General features: G+C 52.5%; 3 protein-coding genes across 12 annotated transcripts in view; 2 read left to right on the forward strand and 1 right to left on the reverse strand.

Annotated features, from left to right (window-relative positions):
• On the forward strand, nucleotides 1-6,674 carry TEKT2 (tektin 2). Of its 6 annotated transcripts, none has more exons than XM_080567345.1 (10): nucleotides 1-586; nucleotides 1,354-1,526; nucleotides 1,924-2,049; nucleotides 2,653-2,858; nucleotides 2,986-3,129; nucleotides 3,818-3,932; nucleotides 4,364-4,471; nucleotides 5,170-5,313; nucleotides 5,575-5,654; nucleotides 6,240-6,674. In XM_080567345.1, exons 2-10 carry the CDS (start codon nucleotides 1,371-1,373, stop codon nucleotides 6,451-6,453), a joined length of 1,293 nt encoding a protein of 430 aa, XP_080423471.1. In that variant the 5' UTR covers nucleotides 1-586; nucleotides 1,354-1,370; the 3' UTR covers nucleotides 6,454-6,674. The 6 variants fall into 6 exon arrangements, with proteins under 6 accessions (XP_080423471.1, XP_080423475.1, XP_080423470.1 ...); XM_080567344.1 differs by lacking the exon at nucleotides 1-586 and adding an exon at nucleotides 612-674; XM_080567348.1 differs by lacking the exon at nucleotides 1-586 and adding an exon at nucleotides 624-637.
• A 936-nt stretch (nucleotides 6,675-7,610) lies between these two features.
• Nucleotides 7,611-13,186, forward strand: ADPRS (ADP-ribosylserine hydrolase). 5 transcript variants are annotated; one of them, XM_080567354.1, is made up of 7 exons: nucleotides 7,611-7,685; nucleotides 7,740-7,967; nucleotides 8,664-8,760; nucleotides 9,613-9,820; nucleotides 9,927-10,111; nucleotides 10,202-10,302; nucleotides 10,862-13,186. In XM_080567354.1, the coding sequence occupies exons 1-7, from the start codon at nucleotides 7,649-7,651 to the stop codon at nucleotides 11,152-11,154; spliced, it is 1,149 nt and encodes a 382-aa protein (XP_080423480.1). In that variant the 5' UTR covers nucleotides 7,611-7,648; the 3' UTR covers nucleotides 11,155-13,186. The 5 variants fall into 5 exon arrangements, with proteins under 5 accessions (XP_080423480.1, XP_080423479.1, XP_080423481.1 ...); XM_080567353.1 differs by having other exon boundaries at nucleotides 7,618-7,685; nucleotides 7,734-7,967; XM_080567355.1 differs by having other exon boundaries at nucleotides 7,620-7,678; nucleotides 7,727-7,934.
• A 575-nt stretch (nucleotides 13,187-13,761) lies between these two features.
• Nucleotides 13,762-20,409, reverse strand: part of COL8A2 (collagen type VIII alpha 2 chain) — a 33,522-nt gene continuing 26,874 nt past the window's right edge. The window contains exon 3 of the mRNA XM_080567343.1: nucleotides 13,762-18,789. Coding sequence (XP_080423469.1) covers nucleotides 16,868-18,789 — 1,922 coding nt within the window. The 3' untranslated portion in view covers nucleotides 13,762-16,867. The remainder of the gene's footprint in view (nucleotides 18,790-20,409) is intronic.

Here is a 20,409-nt window from a genome sequence, read left to right on the forward strand (position 1 = left end):
ATGTGATATTTTATTTTGTTATACTTGCATCGCTTGAGTTGCTTCCCAAAGCAACTCCAGGCATGGATGGAGATGGAGGTGTTGGACTGAACTGGGTCAGAGCTGGGCGGTAGCTTCGGGGGGAGCACAGGGCCTGATCCCCAAACCTTTGTCAGAAAGCGATTTTACTTTCAGCCTTGGGTTTGATTTGACTGAATGGCATTTAATTTTCTTAAAAGCTAGGAGAGCCTTGAAGTGCTCAGAGGGGCAGCTTAAATCCAACTGTTGCCCACAGAAGCACGGGGGGGATATGATGGTGGGTGCCCAGCTCTGGTAAATCCTGGCTCTGTGCTTCTAAATCTGCTGTAAATCCTGGCTCTGTGCTTCTCCGTGTTGCCAGGCCTGTCCCTTTGCTTTCACCTTAAAAAAAATAAATAAAGTCCTGTTTTTGCTTCTCCACGCTGCCAGCCCTCTCCCTTTGGCTTCCCCTTTAAAAAAACTACTAATAATAAATTACTGTATTTTGCTTTGTGTCGGGTTGAAGCGTAACTCCCGCAGTAACCGCAATAAAAAGCTGGAAGCCTTGCTCCGGGCCCCGCTCCCTCAGGTATCGGCCCGGGGGGGGCGGCGCCGCGTAGCAACGGGGCCGCGCGGGCCGGTAACGGGGAGCGGCGCCGGGCGGCCCTGGGGCGGCGGTGAGGGGGCGACGGAGGGCCCCGGGCTCTGAGGGCCCTGAGGGAGCGAGGTCGGGGAGAGCCGCTCGGTGCTGCTCTGAGGGCCCCCTGAGGGCCGCGGGGGCCCTGCCCCGGTGCCTTCCCCTCGGCCGCGGGGTCCCGGAGGGTCTCCGAGCCCTGTGTCCCTGGAGGCTCCGTGGGGTTGGGGAGCTCCAGCCGTGCCTCAGGGGGCTGGGGGTGTAGGCGCGTATGGTGCTGGGCTGGTCGTGTGCCCCCAGAGATCCGCTGGGTTGTGGGGTTTGAGGAGGGTTTGAGGAGCTGCGGTCTCCCCTGGAGCTGCTCCGAGCCCCCTCGGTAATCCCCAGATCACAAAGATGGCTGCGAGCCATACAGCTCCTGCAAAGCCTCCGAGTCCCCTGAGAGCGCTGCCAGGGGCAGAGCCTAGACAACAGTGACAAAAGCAGAACCGCTAATGTAATCAGCTGTTTGTCCGAGCCCAGTAAATGAGAGGTGCTGCCGGGAGCAGCTCCTTGTCTCTGCCAGCAGCACCGCTCCCCAGGGAGGCACAGGTGGAGGGGCTTTCCTCCTGGCCCAGGAGGGCAGCTCCGATCGCCCTTCCCCAGAAGCAGGCTTTGCTTCCGTGCGTCTCCATTTACAGGGTGTTTCTGTGAATAAATATTAATCTTCTGCTCCCTTTCAGTCGCCTGTTTTAGTGAGATGGCCACGCTGAGTGTAAAACCGGGGCAGAGGCTCACTGCGCCGGACTGGCACACCAACACCGAGCTCATCTCAGCTGATGCTGAAAGCCAGCGTTCTGCTTCCCACCGAGTCCGGCAGGAAACCCGAGCTCTCCGCAACGAAACCAACAACCAGGTGGGCCTTCAGCAGCTTGGCTGCTCCCGGGTCTGTCAGAACAGCAGGCTGAGGAGTGTGGGAGGGTGTCTAGATCCTGGTGTACAGACTAGGGAAGAGTAGAGGGGTTTACCTCCTGGAAACCTCCTAAATACATTTACAGGAAGTAAATATATATGTGCAATGATATGTGTACTGTCATGAGATCCCAGGGTGCGATTCTCACAGCCTTTGCAACTTGTGTTGTTTTCTGTGCTCCCCACTTGTGTAGGTGGCTATTTGACCAAATGGCGATGTTATGCCTCTGCGAGAGGTCTATCAATTCTGAATACAGGAAAAGGCTTCAGCAAGTTTCGCAATTTCAATGTAAAAAACAAACAAAAGAAAGCAACTCATGGCATTTCTACTATAATTCCAGGCAAAATGGGATGAACATGACAACCAAACTCGCCTGACTGAACGTATCAGCAGTGTGAACAGATGGAAAGAGACCCTGGACAAATGCCTTGCAGACATAGATGAGGAAATCGATGCGTTAGCCAAAGTATGTTGGGAAGACAGATGGCTGGAAATCAACCTACGCTTTTAACATGGGATGTTAAATAATTGATTCTTGTCTTCTGCAGTGGGCAAGCCCATATGGTGTCCAAGGTGGGGGCTTGTCACAGGTACACTGGGATCGATACCTGATGAAATGACTTCCTGGAAAGCAAGCCAGTGTGTTCTTGGCTGGGCTAAGCCATTTTGTGGAGCTGTGCATTGCATGCTCATGTGTTGTTGTTTTTTTAGAGCTCTGAAGTATAGTAAGCAGTATGTTAAGACCTTAGTTTGAAAATGTTTGATTTTAAATAGAGAGTAGCAGTGGGATGTGTCTCTGATTCGTTTAGTTCTAAACCCACGGGCTGCTCCTTTTGGAGCCCTTAGCCCCCAGCAAGGTGTGACTCCTGATATAAGGAGCAGACGTAGAGGACTGGTGTGTTTAGCTCCCACAGTTTTCATTCCAGATTTCCTAAGAGGTTTCAGAACTGCAGATACAAGCAGTGGAAAGGCCCTCCTACCAAGGGCATTGGTGGTGGGCTTCCCTTCCTTTCTTCCTCTTCCATCCCTGAAGGAGACCCCCTCACACCCAGCTAGCTTCTCCCTCCAGGTGAAGGAAGCAGCAGAACGTGCTCTCCAGGCAAAGAACTTGTCTTTGGACGTTGCCATTGAGTGCCTGACACTCCGCGAGAGCCGTCGTGCCATCGACGTGGTGAGGGATCCTGTGGAGGATGAGCTGCACAAGGAGGTGAGGGTGATAGACAAGGCCAAGAGAGAACTGCAGCAGAGAGTGAATGAAGCCTTCGAGCAGCTGTGGTGAGTCAAATGACAAATCACTCATTTTAAAAAGATGATGGAGGTTGTGATTTGAGAGTGGGGAGCTGCCTCTCTCCTCCGCTCCCTGCTCTCTGCTCCCCCCTGACTCCAGCCTTGCTTCCTGCAGCCTCCTACAGGAAGCTCGTCAGCAGCTGAGCTTTGACCACCGGGGCAAGATGGAAGCATTGGAAATAGATCGCGTGTGCTTATCCCTCAGTGTGAACTCTCCCAATATCTCCTTCAAGGTCAACCCAACACGTGTCCCAAACGGGTAAGTAAAGAGCCTGCCCCTGGGGGATCAAATCCCTGTTGGTGCTTGAAAGAGCCTAGAGTGCAGTTACTGAGGGAGCTCAGAACAGGAGTTGGCTGCTGGGATTTGTTGTGGCTCTCGGAATGTGAAGCTACAGCCTTTGAGGAGACGAGACCTTTCTTACTCCATGCTTGTAGTGGGCTGATTGCTAGTGGTGTGTACCGGTGCTATCAGATCTTTCAGGATGTTGGAGCATATCTAGCCCATAACGCCGTCACTGTCAGGTAAATAAACAGCATCTCTGTAAAGGGGAAAATGGGAGCACAGTGAACGTGTTATCTAAATTGTCACTGCAAAAGCAGGGAAGCTTGCTGCCCTGCCTCCCTGGTACTTGGCTACAGATGACAGTGCGTAGTATGGTATCAGCCTTTGGCACAGCTTATGGGGGAGCTGTTGCACATTTTTCTCTTGCTTGGCATTTCATAGCATGCTTTGGATGTGTCCCCAGTTTGAGCAGATGTTGGGCTTGGTGCAGGAGCCGTGGGGTAGCAAGCTCCAGCTGGTGCACTGAGGGGAGCAGACAGGATGTGACCTCCAGAATTCCTGAATCATTTTGCACTGCAGAAAGCCTTCTTGGCCTGCAGCAGGTGGTTCCTTTTGAACTGTCTTGCAAACACACAACTTATTTTCATAACTGATTTGTTCACAGATCAACTGCAGTTGATGAGTGGGAACAGAATAGCCAATACAACAAGGATCATGCTGAGGCGGAAATGAAAGCCTCGACTAAGCTCCGAGAAATGATCGTGCTTGCCATTGCCCAGGTAAATTAGTCCCTTGGTTGGGAATCAGTGGTGCCAAAGGTCTGTGGGACCCAGTGTGGGAGAACGGGTTGATGTTTGCTGTGACCAGGGGAAGGGAGTCTTGGAAAAGAGAGCATCAGCCCGCACACCCTGCTGAGAGCAGTTGCCCTTCAGCTTTAAAAGGGGAATTTGATTGTGCTGCAGAGGTTGCAACAGACTCAGCAACCTGGAAGACTCGTACCAGTCCATCGTTCCCATGCGTTTTGGCTTCAGGGAGCTGCATGACCTGCATGTGCATGCCAGGGGGGCCTTCCAGCTGCCAGAACCCCAATGGTTTTGTTTATATAGTTTAACCTCACAGGAGATCGTGTCTCATGTGATGGTCGTAGTGTCAAGTGCTGGGAGGGAGAGCCATTCGGGATGTGTGTCACTGCAGACTGTTCTCTCTTCAGACCAACAACGAGCTGGAGGCTCAGCGTGTAGCTACAGAGTTTGCCTTGCGCAAGAGGATTAGAGACATGGAAAGAGCCTATGATGAGCTGAAATGGCAGGAGCGAAACGTAAATGGCACTTGTTTGGTTATCAACCACAACTTTGGGTGGGAATTGAATCCGAAGGCTGATTGTTACCTGGAATGCTACTTGGTCTGAGCGCTTCCTTGCTGTGCTCGCATGTCCTGGTCCAACAGGCTGGGGACAAAGATGGGTAGGGGCTTCCCTGCTGCAGGGGAGGCCCTGTTACACCACGGCACACTGTTCCATTCCTTGGGCTTTTATCCATCCCATTAATCTGTGAAGGCATAAGTCTGCTTTTCCATGCTGGTTCTGCACTTGCAGGGGAATACAACTGTGAGAGAGAGGCTGCCTATAAATCTGTCTCAGTTTTGTTTTAAATATAAAGATCATTCCCCACAAGAGCTGTTAAGTGGCACATGTGTGATCTCTGCAACATTCAAACTTCCTCTGCCATCACAGTTGCTGCTCTGGCATTTCCCAGCAGCGGTGCCAGGTTTTGGCCTTTTTATTTCACCCCTGGTCTCAACCACTGTGGCCATAAACCACCTCAGCACCGTGTCTGCTCTGCATGAAAAGCCTGATGTATGAGCAGAGGGGTTCAGAACTCAGAACGCAACCAGCCCTTGTTTAAAATCCATTCCCAGCACAGTAAAAGCCCAGGATGCGTGGGGGCTATTTTCCAGTCTGTATCCTGAGGGAAGGGAACTGTGCCTGTCCCTCATGATACACCTCTTTATCCTTAGACCTTGGAAGAAATCTCTGAGATGGAAGAGGACATCCGACGGTTGGAGGAAGATCTCCGAAGGAAAATGCAGGATCTAAAAGTAGCACACACCCGCCTGGAGACCCGCACGTATCGGCCCAATGTGGAGCTCTGTCGGGATCAGGTACCAGCCTCACCTGGCACGCATCCTGCCAGCAAGGCCTGGGGAGCTGAACGGGATGGGTGCTTGCGTGAGTCTGAAAAGCGTGGGTGTGCTTTGGAGAAAACTACAGAGGGACTGAGCAACAGTTCTTACAGTCACGTGGCAAAGCAAGCAAATAAATGTCACAGCTGGGCTAGCAGGGGAGCGAGAGAACTGTGGCTTTTCTAAAACAGCAAATTGGTCCCATTAACTGCCACGACTGACTCCCTCCCCACCTTGCAGGTCCAGTACGGGCTAACAGATGAGGTCCGCCAGCTGGAGGGAACGATCCGCGCACTCAAGCTCAAGCTAGCAGAGGCACAGTAAGTCTTCTGCTCTCTGCAGCAATGGTGGCCCAGCGTTGCTGATGTGAGGGATGTGGCTATGTGCAGTACTGGGCCTGGCATGCTTGCAGGAGCTGCATTTTGGAGCTTGTGTCTGTTTAGAGCAGGAGTGGAGATGGTTTTTGGGCTTGGAGGGATACTGCACTGGGCAGCAGGGGAGCAGGCAAGGCCTGGAGGTCTGCATGGTGGGAGGCTGGATGGGGTTCCCACGGCCCCTGCCTGCACTCAGACTTTAACCAGGCTGCATCAGCAGTTCTAAAAGGGGAAAAAAGTGGGTGAAAAGTAAAGGAAGAAATAAAAGTGCTGTTCTGGGCTGGCACGGGGCTCCCAGGGTGCACGTCTCTGTGCTGCAATCTAGGAGCAGCGTGTGGGCTTGCTATTCACAGACCCAAACAATGCTACTGCTATGCACCGAGGAGTATCTGGTGCATTAGCTCTTTATGCAAAGGCAAATGCTACACAGCTATTTCTGCTGCCAGAAAGTGGGAAGTTGGGTGTTTCCTGTCCAACTTGAGATGTGAATAGTGTCTGAACCCAAATCCTCTCACTTGTGCTTGTTCTCAGGGATGCCTTGGACGCTCTATACAGACAACTTTACCGCATTCAGACAGATATTGGCTACAAAGCCAATTCCCTGGTGCTGGACAACAAGTGTATGGATAGCCGGCGAAAACTCGTGGTTCCTGCTGAGAAATTCGTGCCAGAGGTCGACACTTTCAACCGGACCACAAACCGTGCACCCTCCCCGCTGAAGAACGGGCAGCTGGAGTTGGCTTAGCGTGCTGGGGAGTGTTGTGCAACGAGCCACGCCGAAGAGAGAGCTACCAGTGACTCAGTTCCGTAGTAGGGAAAGCGGACATCTGTGTCATGTTAGGATAATATAATTCTCCTCCCTCTCTCTCTCCTTAGTTTGTTATATAACTGTCTGTCCCCTTGCATGATGTTTATAGCCTCTTGCACTCCAAGGAGCATTATAAACAATAAAGAGTCTGTCCCCAAGAGCAGTTGTCATCTGACAGTGTTGGAAGCATTTCGTGATGATTGAATCCATCTGGGCTCTTCAGTGTTTTAAGTCCTTCAAAGTGCGAGGCTGGGCTCTGAAAAGGGACTGTGTAATGGTGGCAGCGCGCCACATCTGCTCTCTGGGTGCACTGACTCGAATCTGCTCCCTTTAATGATTAAAGTTTGGCTCGGGATTTCCCCCCGCCTGCTAGCCCTGCAGAACTAACACAGCTACACGAACAAGAGCCAGAGTCCATTCTGCCTCACGTGCCAGCAGCCTTGTTTTAACACAACACACGGTGAGGTGCAGGTCCCGCTCCCGGTGTGCTGAGAGGTGCTGAGCACCGTGCTCCCCCTGGCAACCATCCCTGGCCCGGGCCTGCTCCTGGGGGGAAGGAGCTCTATGTCCTTCACAAGGGGTTGGAGGAAAAATCAGCACAGGGAGACAAAGCAGCCGGCTGGGAATAACATCCTCCAGCCTGCTGCTGCTCGTGGAGAGGAGGCTCAGGGCAGACCTCATTGCTCTCTGCAACTGCCTGAAAGGGAGCTGTGGGGAGCTGGGGGTCGGCCTCTTCGCACAGGTAACCAGGGATAGGACCAGAGGGAATGGCCTCAGGTTGTGCCAGGGGAGGTTCAGGCTGGAAATGAGGAGACATTTCTTCTCAGAAAGAGCGGTCAGGCGTTGGGACGGGTTGCCCAGGGAGGTGGTGGAGTCACCGTCCCTGGGGGTGTTCAAGGAGAGGTTGGATGTGGGGCTTTGGGGCATGGTTAGCAGGTGATGGTGGTAGGGGGCGGTTGGACCAGGTGAGCTTGGAGGCTTTTTTCAACCTTAATGATTCTGTGATTCCGTGGGCAGCCCCCACCGGCCCTGTGAAGCCCCCGGGGACCCGGTGCAGCCCCCGGCTCTCAGCCCGCTCCCCTCCGGGCCGCCAGGGGCCGCTGGTGCCGGCGGCGGGGCGGGGCGGGACAAAATGGCGGCGGCGGCGGCGGCGGGCTCCGGGTCGGGACCGGGCTCGGGCTCGGGCTCGGGCTCGGGCTCGGGCTCGGGCTCGGGCTCGGGCTCGGGCTCGGGCTCGGGCTCGGGGCGGTCGCCGGCGGCGGCCCGGCCTCGGCCCGGTCCCGCCCGGTTCCGGGGCTGCTTGGCCGGGGCGCTGCTGGGCGATTGCCTGGGCGCCGTCTTCGAGGGCAGGAGCGTCGTGAAGCTGCCCGACTTGCTGCGCTTCCTCCGCGGCTTGGAACCGGCGCCCGCGCCGGCCGGTGAGGGAGAACCGCCCGGCAGCGCCCGCAGAGGTGGGCGGAACGGCGGGGCCCTCGGGAGGGGAGCGGCACCGGGAGCCCCCTGAGACCCCCTCTCACCGGGCAGACCCCAACCGCGAGGAGCCGGGGATCCCCCGACCCTGCCCGGGTGCAGGATCCCGGTGCTGTGGGGCCGGGGTCCCCCCGTTGGGGTTGGGGTTCCCCCTTTTGGGGCTGGGGTCCCCCCCTTTTCCCAGCTCCCCACGGCCGTGTCCTGGCCCCTGCCCCCATGGCGGGCGTGGAGGTGATGCTGAGGGCCCTCAGCCGCTGCTCAAGCGAAACTGGGGTGCAGGAGCATCGCCTCACCTCAGTAGCAAAATTTTATTGCTGTGTACCTTAAATGCAGCATTGCTTCCTCTTCTCTGCTTGTCAGTGCATGCTGTAAACTCCCAGAAGAAAAAGAGGCATCTCTGACTTGTCCATCTGTGCCTGTGAAATATCAAACATTTTGTCTTGGCTCTTATTTGCCTTGTAATGCTTTTTGTCTCGTTCTTGCTGTGATTGCATCCCTCATGCTCTGTGCCTTGTTGCTCTAATGGTCTTGGCCAGTGAGCGTGAGTTGCTGTAGGTCTTCTGGTAGTTTTTAACTCCAACTATACGGATAGGGGGTCCTTGGAGAGTAGGGAAGAGCTGAGAAGGACAGGAGCTTGCCCTTGGACGGTCATGTTATGTTTTGACCTTCTATTTTAGAAACGCTTTCGTACACAGACGACACGGCCATGAGCAGGTCTGTGGTGCAGTCTCTGCTGGCCAAGCGAGAGTTCGACGAAGTTGACATGGCCAAGAGGTAAGGACTGCAGCCAGCTTCTGAGGCCAGGGTGTTGACACGTACTAGCAATGGCAAAACTTTCTTAAAGTGAAGCAATCACTGTAATTTTCTGCAAAAGGGGACAGGGGCTAAGGCAAAGTCATTGTTAATTTGTGGAGAGAAAATAAAGAGTGATTGGTAATCCTGTAATTTATTATGTGCTTAGCGCTGTCCTGGAACATACAGCATCATTAGCTTTAATGTGAGTTCAGAATATGCTTGGAAACGAAGTAGTATGGGACGTGCTGTTTTACCATTCTGTATTGCAGGCGTGTGCATTTACCCACCTTTGTGAAAGATAACGCTTAGACATTTCAGAAGCATTTCCTTTCATGTTTATTTGTTACTATTTATGTTTGTACTTCCCTTAATTTAGTTGGTGAATATTAGTGAGGTCAGCTTCAGCTTGTTTATGATCCATTTCCCTTTTGGATCCACAGCCCTGGCAGCATTTGGTTCCACTTAGGGGAGAACATTTATTTGTTTAGAAAACACTTCAATTGAACTTGAACAAAAGACTTTCTTTGTGGTTGTGACCCAGGGAAATGTTTCCAGTTTGCTTCTATTTCAAAGCAAAGTTGAGAGGGAAACAAGTGGGTTGTGAAAGATGATGTTTATACACCCTTTCCTCCTTTCACACCAGTTTTTGGGAGTGAGATTCTTCGTATGCAGAAGTGAATCAGTTGAACCATGACTGTCACTGGATTGTCCATGTGCTATTAATTCACTCTATAAAGTGCCTTTTACAACCCTTTGCAACTTCAGTAACAGACCGAGTATCCCTTGTATTGTTTCTCACCTGTGTAACTGCTGCTGTCTTGACCGCGGCAGGTTTGCTGAGGAATACAAGAAGGAGCCCAACAGGGGCTATGGGATGGCTGTTGTCAACGTCTTTAAGAAGCTCCTGAGCCCCAAGTGCAGTGATGTGTTTGAACCTGCAAGAGCCCAGTTTAATGGGAAAGGCTCCTATGGAAATGGCGGTGCCATGAGGGTGGCAGGCATTTCACTCGCCTATTCTGATGTTCAGGATGTAAAGAAGGTATGATTCTTGGCTCATTTGGGCACCCTGGCCCTGCGACTCCCTGTTGTCAGGCGAGTCCCACCGTGGTCTCTCAGTTTTGCTAATGATGTGTTTTCATTCACAGTTTGCGAAGCTCAGTGCTGAATTAACCCATGCCAACTCCCTGGGTTACAACGGGGCCATCCTGCAGGCCCTGGCAGTGCATCTCGCCCTGCAGGGAGAACTCAGCAAGGAGACCTTCCTTGAGCAGCTGATTAGCCACATGGAAGACATAGAGGCAGATGATAAGTCTCTTACCGATGCCCGAGCGTAAGTAGCTGTGAGGAGCACTAACACTGCTGTGTACGGTTTGTTCTGGCTTTTCACAGTCTCTCTTCCTCGTTGCGCTCTTGTTTCCAGGCTGGGATTTGAGGACTTACCATTTTCAAGGCGCCTGAAGAAAATAAAAGAATTTTTGGAGCTCAGCAGCGTTCCCAAAGATGATGTATTGTTTGAATTAGGTAAATACCTTTCTTACTACAAGTATTAGGAAAGAGCTGGAAGCAAGACCAACTCAGTAAGCCAGGGTCATTTGTCCTCCCCCAGGCTACCACTTTGGCTCCTGCTGCCTGCCAGGCACTGCGTGTGCTGGAAAGGCTGCGTGTGCTCTCCAGGCAGTAATTCCCTGAGTCCTGACCCAGTGACTCCCTCCCTGTATTGGTGGGGAAGAAAATCTGACTAAGAAAAACTATCTCGAGTAAAGTTTCTTAATATTCTAAGACCTCTTGTCTTAATGGCTGTAAGATGTTCATGTTGGATGGGATTGAGTAGGTGTGTACTGCCAACCTGTGCTGGTGTGGCTGTGATCTGGTCTCCAGGGTGGGAGTGGTACTGGTGAACACGGGGAGTCTTGTGCAAACTTAGTTTTGCTCTTTGGCGTGATAAAATCAGCAATACTAATACAGAAAGTAACTGGCAATGGGGTGTTAGGATGTTGCAATGAAAAAGTACTTCTGTGGGAAAGAAGACAAGAGTGTTCTGCAGCACTGAAGATAATTGTGTTTTTGTTTTTTTCAACAGGCAATGGTATCGCAGCTTTGCGGTCTGTCCCTACTGCAATTTACTCCTTCTTGCGCTGTATGGAAGCGGACCCAGATATTCCTGAACACTACAGCAACCTGCAGAGGACCATCATCTACTGTATCTCTCTGGGTGGAGACACAGACACCATTGCCACCATGGCAGGAGCCATTGCAGGGGCTTATTACGGTGAAGAACAGATACCCCCGAGCTGGGAGCAGAGCTGTGAAGCTTTTCAAGAGACGCAGAAGCTGGCAAATAGCTTGTATGAACTGTACTGCCAACGGCTCTGAGCCCCGAGGGGAGCTTGTGTTAGAAGGCAAAGTAGGTGGTCACCTCTGCTTTTCTGGTCAGAAAGTTGGGGCTCTGCAGACGCCAGCGAGCCTCCCTCTGCGAGACGCCTGATGTTGTGAGCCCAGGGGTTTGAAGAGACAGGACGTGCCCTTCACTTCCAGCTTAGCTGGGAAATGGCTGCATGTGGCGCCTTGGACAGTGGCGTGCCTCTCCTCCGAAGTACAGGAGCATCTAGGTTTCATAAGATTTCTGCTTCTTGTTTGTCCCACCCTCCTGCCACTATGTCACTTTGTCATTACTGGGTGGGTGTCTGAACCCACTGACTTTTTTGCAGTTTTGCTCTGTACGCCGTGGCCTTCACTTCAGTTGTTAGTGCTCTGTCAAGCAGTGGCTCTCGCAGTCTGCTCACTCCACTTGAAACACTAAACCATTCTCTGCTGACCAGCTAAAGGCTGTGGGTGGGAGTCATCAGAGCAGCACGTCAGGGGAGAGCCTGGAGGATATCCTGCGTGGTGGGACGGTTCCCACCTGTACTGTGCAGTGAGGATGCGGGAGAACAGACCTCACAGGGAGCTTTGCTTCATTAAAGGCAAAATGAAAAGTGCCAGAGATTGGAGAAGGGATTTCTTTGCATAGCTAGTGGCATTTTAAGAACTGCCCCATCCCTGGAGGCATTCAAGGCCAGGCTGGATGCGGCTCTGGGCAGCCTGCTGTAGTGGTTGACAACCCTGCCCAGAGCAGGGGGGTTGAAACTAGATAATCTTTAAGGTCCTTTTCAACCCAGGCCATTCTATGATTCTATGAACTGCCTTTGGTGCATGCAGACAGAATCCCAGTAGGCTCATTGTTACCGCTGGAAGAAGGCGTAACTAATTACTGTCCCTTTGGTGTCCTGTGCTCTGCAATCTGCCCGACGCTGTCCTGATTTATTACATTTTGTGTTCCCTTATATCGCTGACTTTCACATTTCTGCAGCTACTCCAGCCATTTCCTTAGTTCCTAATCCTTGCACCCTGCATTTTTAATCCTGTCCTACCTATGTCCAGAGCACCAAGAGATTGCTATTTAAATCTGGGGGTGGAGGTACGTTGTGAAACCTAGTGTTACACAAGGATTGAATTCTTGCTCCTGCTGCAGTCAGTGACAAAAAATGACTTCAGCAGGAAGCAGGAGTTAATGCTCATAGCTTTAAAACTCTACTGTGTAAGAATCATCTGAAAATAAAGGGAAAAGCAGGTTAATTGGGAGAGAATTTAGCAGAGTTTAAAAGAATTTCAGGAATTGAAGCTGGTACTGGGGGGCAAGAACATTCTAGCCAAGCTGTGTTGTTCCAGAGTTTCAAGTTTAAAACCTTTGCCAAATGGAGCTGGTCAGAAAGGGAATAACAGCTTGTGTACGGCACGTCTGAAAAGGGTTACGATTTTCCAATAATTAAAAACAAAAGAGGCAAGCAGTCGTCATATGGAAATGTTTGTAAATTTGAATGTGGCAATGTAATTCTGTGTTCTCTCTCTAGTATTTCTTGTAACACCAGGAAGTGAACGTTGTACACGAATGGAGTTCACTCCCTTCTGATAACAGCACATGGCTGTTGTGTGTGTCAGACCGCATGCACGTGTGGAAAATCTGGTCGTGATAGTCATTCCAGTCTTTCCTGTACTCTGCTTCCTTCAAGTGCCAGTCTTCTGTGTGATGCTTTAATGGGTTTTCCTTGTATAAACGAATATCTTGTTCTGAGAACATGTGGAATTTTGGTCTTTTGTATATTGTGCTGCAGATCTGAGGTGTAAAATGTCAGGTTTTTCACATTTTTCTGCCAGAGATGTCGATGTATTCACAGAGTTATTTAAAAGAAGGTATTTTCCCTTTAAAGGAGCTTTATAATTTTGAATGTGTGGAATTCGTGAAAAACAGGAGTTTCCTGTTTAAAAAATATAGCTCATTTTAGGCCAGAATTTAAATGCATACCAAAACATTCAGCTCTGACTTTCTTGGAAAGAAATAAAATCATGCAGCTATCTTTGTTATTTAGCCACTGCTCCTGTCTTTTCGTTAAAGTCATGAAGTAGTGTTTCTGGGCTTCAGTCGTGACATTGCCCTGGGGAACATCTGACCTCAGCCTCCTGAGCTGGAGAACAGAGCTGGTCAGGCTTCTGGGCAATTAGATGGCTTTATTTATGTTTCTACCAGGGTTTTGTAGCTGTTTTAAAGAATCCTTGTCGTTTAGCTGAAGTTGGACTTGGGGAAAATGTACACAGAAAGCGTGCGTGTGAAACGTGATTTGCCTGGAGTCTGTTCTGCAGGGTTCCTGTTTCCTCTGCTAGGAGAGGACATAATCCTCACCACCGCTGTGAACGGATTTTGTGTTCGTCGGAGGTGCCAGGGACAGGACCAGGTGAGGCCGTGCTCCTCGGGAGTCGGTGGCAAGTGCGTGGGGAGCGTAAGGAAGCTGGCGGCTCGTGCCTAGGCGAGCTCGTTCTCTTCCCTTCCAAAAAGGGTCTGCCCCGTAGGTGTTTTTATGCCCTGTGTGTGCAGCTTTTGGGGGGCCTTCTGTCCAGAGGAGTGGAGGGTGAGGTAAGCAGGACAAAGGCACAGCTGAGCCTACCTTTTATACAGTAAGTTTTATTGATGGTTTGTCAATACAATCAAGTACTGTAGTTTTAGTTCTGAAGACAAGGCCAGTTTCTGATCACAAAAAGAGTGCATTTTAAACCAACTTTTACTATGACAGACAGTGCATGTAATAAGTATTTACAAAACTAAAAACCTCTATATACTAGGTTAGAAATGAAGATACTAGAGGCAAATTTAAAAAAAATAGTAAGAATTTGTATATAAAAATGCATGTTGTAATGCAGTTTTCATAATTAAAAATAGACATACTTCATCCAACCCAACCTTTTTTTATTACTGCGATTGAAACCAAAATCCCATGCGCTCACACACACGACAGAAAATAATTCTTTCTGCTGGCGAATATCACGTACTCAATACTCCAGAAAAAAAAAATCTTCCTGACGATATCTGGTTTAGTGAACAGCCTCCCTCGTCCCGTGCATCGTTTTTTCTAGCCTATGTGCATGTAATCTCTCTGCCTTTCAATTACTGTGTAAATGTAACAGGTTATATAGCTGCAAAAGGTTGATTATGGTTTATGCTCTGCACGTGAAGGGAAAGTGGAAATGCAAAACAATATCTACAGCACTGAACGAGTTACTGACTCGGTTTGGTTACAGCAAGTATTTTTGTTGCCGCTTTTTTTTGCCAGCCAGAACGAGAAGATTGGAATAAAACAACACAGAACAAAACGAGATTGAACGTAGGTTAGAGCACAGTATAAATAAATCGCGTTGTTGAAGAAGAGGGCTACGCTTCCACCCCGGAGAGCACCTGGGAGCACGTGGAAGCTGCGGACCCTACTGCAGGTAGTGTGCACGTCGCCGCCCCGCCGCCGCAGAGCTGCCTGGCAGGAGGAGCGAGACCCCAGCGGGTCTCCCGTGCCGCCAGCCCCAGTTCGTTGCTGTTCTCCACAGGACAGAAAATTCGATAAAGGAGACACAGGCTTCGTCCCAGAGTCCTCCTCCCAAGGCTGGGCTCGAAGAAATTGAGCTTCCACTTTTAATTTTAGGGATGCTTTTTTTGCATGGCTCCTGTCCCAGCTGGGATCAGGACCCAAGTGGCCCTGGCACTTCCCTGCTCTCAGGAATTAAAAACGTCCAGTGGGATCAGAAGCACCGGGGCTGCGTTTCAACTTGAGAGAACTTCCTCACGTCACAACTTGCAGCTTTCCGTGGAGTCAAATCATCCTGACGGAGGGATGCCAAACCCAGAAGGGCAGGAGCTCAAGTGCTGGTCTTTCAATTTTAGACTTTTGTGTTTCTTAATTTCAGGGATAGGGGTGTTTTTAAATGGAAGCCCTGGATGGCAAGAGGCAGAAACACAGGACAGGCTTACAGAAAAACAAAACAAAAAACAACCAAAGAAAAAAAAATAGAAAAAGTTGTTTAAATATCTTGTACAGTAAATCTGGAGAACAATCCCAAGTCCCGTTCTTGGTACATCTCTTCTCTTTGGCCATGGAGTAGGCTTTAGGAAAATCTGAGGGTAACAGTTGCTCAGCTGGTGACCAAATCGTTGCCATTTTCTCAGGGATGTGCCCTGGTAGGGGGACACGCAGTATAACTCGTGGATTAACTTCAGCAGCGTGCTACTTGCCTGGGATGAGAAGAATTGCTTCACTCGAAGTGCAGGTGGCAATCACTATTCTACCATGAGAAAATCCGCAAAGCAGCAGGGTTCAATCACTCCCTTTTAGCAAAGGACAGAGCAGCCAAGTGGTGAGAATCCGCGCATTCCTTCCCCAAATCCTTGTAGCTCATATTTAGGTTGATGACGTTTCAAGCATTGGAGAGACAAAGTGGTAACAACAGACAAATGGGAATTTTTTCAACCTGTCACAGATTGGCACCCGCAACGGCGCGCTTTTACAGATACATATTGCACTAGACTTGTAAATAACATCGTTAAGTAGGTAATAGCACCGTTGTAAAACGACTGAATGGAAAGTTAGAGTTATCACTGGTTCTTAATAAAAAGGTCCCCAGAGAAGGGGGAAAATACCAATGTGAAAGCTTACACATCCTGCAGTAGTGAGGCAGTGAAAGCAGGTTGTCCGTAAGAGGCACTTGGAAGAAGGCAGAACTAAACCTTTCATCACACCAGGCCAGCAGCACTGTAAGCCAGGCTTTTTGTGCCATCCCCGTGTCGTCAGAGAATGACACACTCATGAGGTCAAGTCTTTGGACTGCAAAGAAATGTACGGGACAGGACTAGCCCTCGGACTTGCCAGGAGATGAATTAACACAAGAGGGAGGATCGTTGTTCGTCCATCACAGGGGTCCCAGCTTCCCTGATCAGCTCTGGACCAGGCTGGCTGTCATCCTCCCAGATACCAGTGCCTGGATGGTTTTATTCCTAAAGATGATGAGGGAGGTAGGGAGGGGGAGGGCTAAAAAATAATATTTACTTACTATAAGAAGGTGCTTATGCAAAGTGTTCCACTTTCTCTGTTTATAAATCCAACCACACTGAATCTGGAGTAAGACAGGCCCCCTCAAAGCACAATCTAAACAAATAGGCATTGGGGAGACCGAAACGTGGACATTTGATGGTTTGCGAAGGAAATTTCTCAATCCATCAAGGATCTCCGGTGCTGTATACACTTGTGTGAAGTGCCTAGGACCCCTGTATTGACTAGCAAATACACCATCCATTACAACAGCTGTATTTATTTGACTAGTGCTCAGAATGGGAAACGAGGGCACTTAATTATAGGCCAGAAGGGTCTGGTCTTCCAGACTCCCGTCCCTGGATCGCAGAGCAATGTTCTGCACAGCCAGATCCTTGCCATCCCAAGCGAGTTCCTGTGTTTGATGTGCAGTCACTAGGGTAAAATTTATTCCAAATACACGTTACTGAGGAAGTTGCTCCCTCCCTTCTCTATCCCCCTAAAAAAGAAAGAAAGAAAGAAAAGACGTCTCCTTTCTGATTACCCTCTTGACTCATGGATCAAACAGCGTGAAGCAAGGTCCCGCGACAACGGCTTGCGCGTTCTTCCCAGTGATTTTTCTTTTTGTATTAATTTTTTTTATCAAAAAAAAAAAAAAGAGTTTATGGCTAAAGTGGGTGAAAAGGAAACGTGCCCTACAGCCGTTATGTGGGGCAAAGCAGGAACCCAGAGAAGGAGGAGTGGATGTATTCTGTGGAGTACAACCCGTTGGCCTGGTCCGAGGGCATTTGTACCCAGACTTGGTCGTTCTCCTTGAGTTCAAGCACGGCACTGCCCGAGGCTTGGTCCAGGTAGCCTTTTTTGTACTCGTCGTAGGTGTAGGTGGCAGGCACGTTGTTCTTATAAAGCGCCACCCAAACGTTAGTCCCTTTGACATGCACGTGGTAGGCAAAGTAATAAATGCCGGATACGGGGCAGGTGAATATCCCGGTGACCGGGTTGTAGCCATTGTGCCCGTTGTACAAAGTCCGGTCGAACTTGACCGGCATGCCGGACGCCGGGAATGGAGAGGTGAGGATGGCGGTGAAGGCCGGCGCGATGCGGGCGGAGAGCTCTCCTCGGCCATACTGCGGCTTCCCCGGCTTGCCGTTCCCCAGCACGGCGCCCTCCACGCCTCCGTCGGGCAGGTGCAGCCCCGCGATGCCCGTCTCGTCAAACACCCCCGGCGCTCCCGGTGGCCCGGGCGGCCCCGGTGGGCCCGGCGGCCCGTTCAGCCCCGGTGTTCCTGGCATTCCTGGTGGGCCGATGGGGCCGGCCATGCCGGGTTCGCCCGTCTTCCCCTCGCCGGGAGCCCCAGGGAGCCCAGGCTCCCCTTTGAGCCCCGGCAATCCTTGGGGCCCCATGGGACCTGCGGGTCCCTGCAAGCCTGGGATGCCAGAGGGGCCCCGCAGCCCCGGCTGCCCAGGGATCCCACCATCCCCTTTTGGCCCAGGGCCACCCGTTAATCCCGGCACCCCCGGGAGGCCGATGAAGCCCGGTTCCCCTTTCGGGCCTGTTGGGCCAGGGGGACCCTGTGAGCCGGGCAGACCCCTTTCTCCTGGCACTCCCGGCTTCCCTGCGAAGCCGTTGGGGCCCTGGTCACCGCGCATCCCTGGCATTCCCGGGGGCCCGCTGGGCCCCACGTCGCCCTTGGAGCCGGGCAGCCCGTGCTTGCCTGGCAGGCCCATGGAGCCCGGTGGCCCCGGTGGCCCGATGACACCTGCAGGGCCTGGCTCACCTGGCTCGCCATCAACGCCGGGTTCCCCTTTATCGCCGATGGCTCCCGGCACCCCGGGCTGGCCTCGATCTCCTTTGAGGCCGGGCAAGCCTGGCTTCCCATAGCCCGTGGGGCCCGGCAAACCGGGGAGGCCACGAATGCCCGGTTCTCCCTTCGGTCCCATGGGGCCCTGTATGCCGGGCACCCCCGCTGCACCCGGGATGCCGATCCCATCGATGCCAGGGGGCCCCCTTGGCCCCACAGGGCCGGGCTCCCCACTGACCCCCGGCCCACCTGGGGGCCCCATGTCGCCCTTCTCCCCCGGTGCACCCGGCAGGCCATCGAGGCCGGGTTTTCCGACGCCAACAGGCCCTGGGGGCCCCGCAGGGCCCGGAGGGCCCCCATTCCCCCGTGGTCCTGGTAGCCCTGGCTTCCCCACTCCGTTTTCACCCTTCATTCCTCGCTCTCCACGGGGACCAGGCTCCCCTTTTGGGCCAGGCTCGCCCCGAAACCCCGGAAGCCCCGGGCCGCCCTGGGGGCCTGGTTTCCCATTGACCGAGATGCCAGCTGGCCCTGGCAGCCCTGGGGGGCCGGGCAGTCCTCTGGGTCCTTGCTCTCCTCGTATGCCGGGTTCACCCTTGGCTCCAGGCATCCCCTTCATCCCCGCCTTTCCAGGCAGTCCTGGGATGCCGGGTTTCCCAATGCCCGAGAAGCCGGGGGGCCCAGCAGGTCCGGGCTGGCCATGCATGCCCGGCTTCCCCGTGCCTGGCTTTCCTGGATAGCCAGGGGGGCCGGGGGGGCCGCGGGGTCCGGGCTTCCCTGGAGGTCCTGGCTCCCCTTTGAGGTCCATCGGCAGCAGCGGCGGCATGTCTGTGGAGAGAGGAGACCGCAGAGCTTTACTGGGGGCAACGGCGGGCTGAGGACGCGTGAAGCCGCGGGGTTCAGGTGCCTCCAGCCAGCAGCACCTTCATTTTGCAGTGACACCCACCCCAAGCAGCGTGCAGTGCTGGAGGCAGCCACTGTCAGTGCTGGGGCTGGAAACAATCCCCGCAGGCCGGCAGCTAACATTTATTTTGCAGCGAGTGCATGGCTGCGCAGAGCGGGAGCCTTCCCTCAACTGGGTCCTTGCAAGCCTGCCCTCCTCCAGAAATGGTTTTATTTAAACGTGGTCACGGTGGCTTCCTGGGCCACCACATCAGCAGACTTGAGGCCAGACCTTGGCCAGAGCCCAAGGCACTAATTGAAGCCTTGCTCCATCTGTCCCTCCACAGAGGGTGTCAACAAGACCGGCAATTACTGTCGGCTCTGGCAGCGCTGTTTTGTGATGACCTGCTGTGGGTTTTTTTTTTAGGAGCTGGATTCAAACCTCCTGCTGCCTCACTTCCCAGCAGCCTCGAAAGCAGCGTGGGACTGGGCCGCTGCTGCCTGGGCTCAGCTGGCAACAGAGGATGCCAGGACTGGAGATAATCCCTCCACCCCGTCCCGTGAGGCCAGGGCCCCAGAGACCTACGCTCGATTGTCTCCTTTGGGATTAAAAAGAAACCTCTTGCGTGTACTCGAGAGACCAGAGAGGCGATTCGTGTAGCCGTTAAGACATGCCAGCGGCGTTCTCTGGCTCAGCTCCCGTGTCCAGCGAGGTAGAGAAAAACTTACAAAGAAAAAAGCGCTGAGGAGGGAGGAAAAGCCAATAGCTGCGAGGGAAACGCAACCTCGGTTGCATCCAAGTGAGTCAGCCCAGCTGGGAACAGGCCGTAACCACTTGACATTTAAAGAATTTATAGAGGTCTTTTGCAAACGGATATAAGAAAGAAACTAATGGGCTGAGAGACTACAAAGCCGAGGCGAGCCAGATTACATGCCCACCGCAGCTCAGCATTAAAAGCGCAGACGTGAGCATAAATCACGCTTTGAGGCTAGCCCAGGCAGGGTGTCGCTTCCCACGTGAGGCGGGGAATGGGTGAGAAACACTAAATGCGATGAGCTCTCTTTTGGGAAGCTTGAAACGAAGGAAAGGCTTGGCAGCCGTATGTACACGGGGCTACGGTGAGAAAGGTGAAGGGCACAGGAAGGGGCCTCGACACCTCGGGCAAATTTTAACCAAACCCAAGGAAGAACGGAGCTGAACTGGTCGCTGCGTGCCCCAGCCTGGCGCTGCTGGAGGAGGCAGAGGGGGCTCCTGAGCCAGCCCGGGGAGCAAAGCGCCCACAGCACCATCACCTGCCCACCCTCAGCTTTCCTCAATCAACAGGAGGAGGTTTGGGACACGTGTAAAGCACAACGGCAGCAGCAGCAGGCGCGGCTCGCAGCGCACCAGCGGCAGCTTCACCTTTCCCAGCTCAGCAATTAGCTCTGGCCATCTCCAGGCCTGGTGCCTGCTTGTTTTAATTTCGGTAATGGAAACATTTTCGCAGCTTATCTACATATCAAAGCCTGGCCCACTCCTCCTCCCCTGTAACAGAGGTCACTTGGCAGCCTGGATTAAGGAAATAC

Source organism: Anser brachyrhynchus (assembly GCF_964034855.1).
Source record: "Anser brachyrhynchus genome assembly, chromosome: 24".
In the NCBI taxonomy this organism is placed as follows: domain Eukaryota; kingdom Metazoa; phylum Chordata; class Aves; order Anseriformes; family Anatidae; genus Anser; species Anser brachyrhynchus.

Coding starts and splice junctions, on each gene's coding strand:
- TEKT2 (XM_080567345.1), top strand. CDS start 1,371: ATGGCCACGCTGAGTGTAAAACCGGGGCAGAGGCTCACTGCGCCGGAC. Junction 1,527..1,923: donor GCAACGAAACCAACAACCAG/GTGGGCCTTCAG, acceptor CTATAATTCCAG/GCAAAATGGGATGAACATGA. Junction 3,130..3,817: donor CCAACACGTGTCCCAAACGG/GTAAGTAAAGAG, acceptor ATTTGTTCACAG/ATCAACTGCAGTTGATGAGT.
- ADPRS (XM_080567351.1), top strand. CDS start 7,649: ATGGCGGCGGCGGCGGCGGCGGGCTCCGGGTCGGGACCGGGCTCGGGC. Junction 7,968..8,663: donor GCCCGGCAGCGCCCGCAGAG/GTGGGCGGAACG, acceptor CTTCTATTTTAG/AAACGCTTTCGTACACAGAC. Junction 8,761..9,612: donor GAAGTTGACATGGCCAAGAG/GTAAGGACTGCA, acceptor TGACCGCGGCAG/GTTTGCTGAGGAATACAAGA.